The sequence below is a fragment of the Phalaenopsis equestris genome, unplaced genomic scaffold (genome assembly GCF_001263595.1).
Source record: "Phalaenopsis equestris unplaced genomic scaffold, ASM126359v1 Scaffold000322, whole genome shotgun sequence".
Taxonomy (NCBI): Eukaryota; Viridiplantae; Streptophyta; class Magnoliopsida; order Asparagales; family Orchidaceae; genus Phalaenopsis; species Phalaenopsis equestris.
In genome coordinates, this window is record NW_018164764.1 from 96,321 (window position 1) to 99,752 (window position 3,432).

Consider the following 3,432-nt stretch of genomic DNA (forward strand, 5'->3'; position numbering starts at 1 on the left):
TATGACTTCACAAACAACCTATTTGAATGACAGAAAATAGGAGAAATATACATTCGATTGATCATATAAACAAAATGAGTTATTCAAAAATCCTAAAAGTAGCGAGAATAACACATTTACAAACAAGGCCCAAAACTCAGGCTTCGCCTGAGTCAATCATCCACAAAGAGCTAGGGCCACTATAACTACATAGAGAGGTAGGGCTTACAAGATATGACCTCGCTATAGTTATGATATGTCCAAAGAACATTGCTGGCTATGATATATTATGTGACTATTTGGGGGAGTAAATAATAATGTATAGATGCCAAAAATATAAAATAAATGCCGCACATATACAAAACCCTAAAAAAAAAAAGACATCCTACAAAAAGGAAGTACAATGGCAATATATGTAATTTTATAGCGACAAGCCTTTTTATGTTGGAATGTTTGACGAGAAAGAAAAACCATGACTCCGTATAAAGGGCAAAACTTTGGTCTATTTCTGCAGACGGTAGAACGAAGGAGAACTCGGATTCCCTTCTTCCTTTCCTCCACCCCGATTTCTAAGTTCAATTCTCTCTCTAACCGCCCGGCGGCCGGTAGTTGACCCTCCCTTCCTTCTCCATCTGACCTTGTTTTCTGCAATTCCCTGTTAATTTTCTTATCTAGAAGTGCAGGTCTTTGGCTCTCTAGGTTTGCTTCGCTTTCTCATTCATTTAACGTCTTATAACATTCTAATTTGTGGATCAATCTGCTAGTTTTTGAAATGCCTAGGTTCAAACACGTTGTTTTTTTCAAGGATCTGAGATTATTGGTTTCTATTTGACAGAACGATGTCGGCGGTCGTGAGGCAGAGGCTGGGAGGCAAAACCCGAGTTTTTTCAGTTAAACAGAAACTGTGTGGTTTTTGCGGTTTCTATGCGATTATTGTTTTTGTATTGGAAAGTTTATTATTATTTTGTCTTTGTAGCATTTGAGGCAAGCTCTCCAGAGGGCTGGATTTACTGCATCTGTTGCAGGGAAGAACAACTCAACCGCTGCTAAAGAGGTAATGAATGACGCTGCCTTTTTTTTTTTCACTTGATTTATTGGAGTACTCTGTTGTTTCTGATTTCAGAGATCAATTTAGTTGTTTCTTTCTATTGTTGGATCTGAGAGAATTAATTGCGGCTAGTCAATGATTTGAGAGTGGAAACTGGCGGTTGATGAATTCCATTTTGTTGGTTGGTTTTATTGATTTTTTCATGTTTTTTAGTATATTTAACTGTAATCTCTGCTGGACATTAAACAACGTTAGTAAAGCATAATGGATTGCTTAAACAATACTATGAGATGATAACTACAGGATTGTGAATGCTATGTAACCTCTCTGATTCTTTTTCTCTGAGTTTTTCTTTTTTTCTTTTTGGGTATTGCAAGTCATTTATTTTTCTTCAAGAACTTGAGACTAGATATTTTAAATTATCTATGCAGTTGACAGTACGTGATGCTCTGAACTCCGCACTAGACGAGGAGATGGCAGCTGATCCAAAAGTTTTCATCATGGGCGAAGAGGTTATATTATTATTGTGGGGCATTTGCATGCATATCACCGCATACATACCACCCAATTCCTATGTATTTATATATCTAATAGCTAAAATTTTTACATTTCTATCACCCAAATATTTCATATCACATCAAAAATAGAACTACTTTAACTTGTAAATAGTGAGATGCACCTATCACCCACCCAAATATTTCATATCACATAAAAAATACAACTACTTTAAATTGTAAATATCGAAATACACCTTTTTGTGCGTAGGTAATTTGACATATATGTAAAGAATTAAGGTTTAGGTTTTACATATGGAAATATATAGGAATTGAGTGGTATATATGTAAATCTCCCTATTATTTAATAAAGTGGTTAACCTCATATCTTATTTGTTTCACTTTTCTAATGGCACTATTTTACTCTATAGGTTGGAGAATATCAAGGAGCTTATAAGGTCCTCTGGAAGTCAGAATCCTGAAATGTTGTAGCATGTTACAAATGCCACTATATTTGTATGTTGGTATAATGACCATTGTTAGTTTTCTTAACAGGTATCTCGTGGACTTCTAGAGAAGTATGGTCCTGATAGAGTTCGTGATACGCCAATCACAGAGGTTACTTTTAGCGGCTGATACTAAACTATGAGCACTTTTGTTTGAGATTGATTTGACAAATATTAACAATCATTGATGTTCTCCTGCTTTTTTGCCTTAACTTTGCCATGTTTCTTATGATTTGTAGGCTGGATTTGCGGGAATTGGAGTTGGCGCAGCATATTATGGTTTGCGGCCAGTAGTGGAGTTTATGACCTTCAATTTCTCTATGCAGGTTAAGATTTTATTTTCAAATGTATATTTCTATGATGTTTTTAACCCAATTGTGGTTAAAAAACAAGGATTGATAATGTTTGAGTCCATGATTTTATTTGCTGTATGAAGTTGAGGGATTTTGGCTGAGAAAATGAGAATTGGTGGATACTATGATTAGAATAACAAGCAATATTGCTTTTTTTACTTGGAACAAAATGAAAATGTGAAAATTCTAAGGAGATTTGAGGATTTTGAAGTTTTTGTTTATTGAAAAGCTTCAAAATATGAAATGTATTGGGGTAGTAGTTGATGAAGTGTCGTGATAAGGTGATTTCCATGAAGATAATTATAGATTAGTGTATTTTGAAGTTGTTTAGCTTTTATGATTTTCAATAAATTAGACAAGGTTTTAAAAAATCATTTTTGAGAAGAGATGGATGAACTACTACAGACATATATTTAACTATGAAAGTGTTTTTATGGGAATTTATTTAAACGTGTATCTAAATTATGCTATGATGATTTATGAGAGGATTTATAATGGTATAGAATAAGAGATAGAAATGCAATATTAGAAGATATATTTGTTTTCATAGTATCTTATGATTTTGCAATAGCCAGCACACAAGCCGGCACACACTTTAGGAAGTAAGAAAACTTAGTTACTTATAACAATGGAGCTACTGAATTACAAATTGGCTTGTTTTATAACGTGTGAAATTGCTACATGGTTTTTTAGGAGTTCTAGGAGTTTTATCACACAATTTAGAGTAATAATTAAATGTCTATTTTAATATTATTAAAAAAAACCAAAATAAATAATTTCTCTAAGATTTATTAGTGAAAAAAAATTATTATCATAGAAGTTTTAGAGAGTTTAAAAATAGATTGTACATTGACAATGTGACTTATAATGATTAGTGGTGGAATTAAGAGATGCAAAATATTATTAAAAGATATGCTTTTAAATAGTGGTGAAAGTTGATACCACTAAGATTTATAATGATTATATGAAAGTTAAAAATCTAGGAAAAATATAACGTGCAAAGCTAAAGCTATAGCTTTTGTTTGTCTATATGATATGTTTGATGCTAAGGA

General features: G+C 32.8%; 1 protein-coding gene across 2 annotated transcripts in view; it reads left to right on the forward strand.

The window, feature by feature from the left end:
* Positions 1-442: 442 nt before the first annotated feature.
* The window catches only part of LOC110025672 (pyruvate dehydrogenase E1 component subunit beta-1, mitochondrial-like), a gene marked incomplete in the record, with an annotated part of 22,695 nt that continues 19,705 nt past the window's right edge, over positions 443-3,432 (forward strand). The window contains 7 exon segments of one of the 2 annotated variants that reach the window (XM_020726279.1): positions 443-678; positions 815-869; positions 956-1,033; positions 1,459-1,539; positions 1,953-1,979; positions 2,077-2,139; positions 2,267-2,353. In XM_020726279.1, the coding sequence (XP_020581938.1) occupies positions 819-869; positions 956-1,033; positions 1,459-1,539; positions 1,953-1,979; positions 2,077-2,139; positions 2,267-2,353 (387 nt within the window). 2 annotated transcript variants of the gene reach the window in all.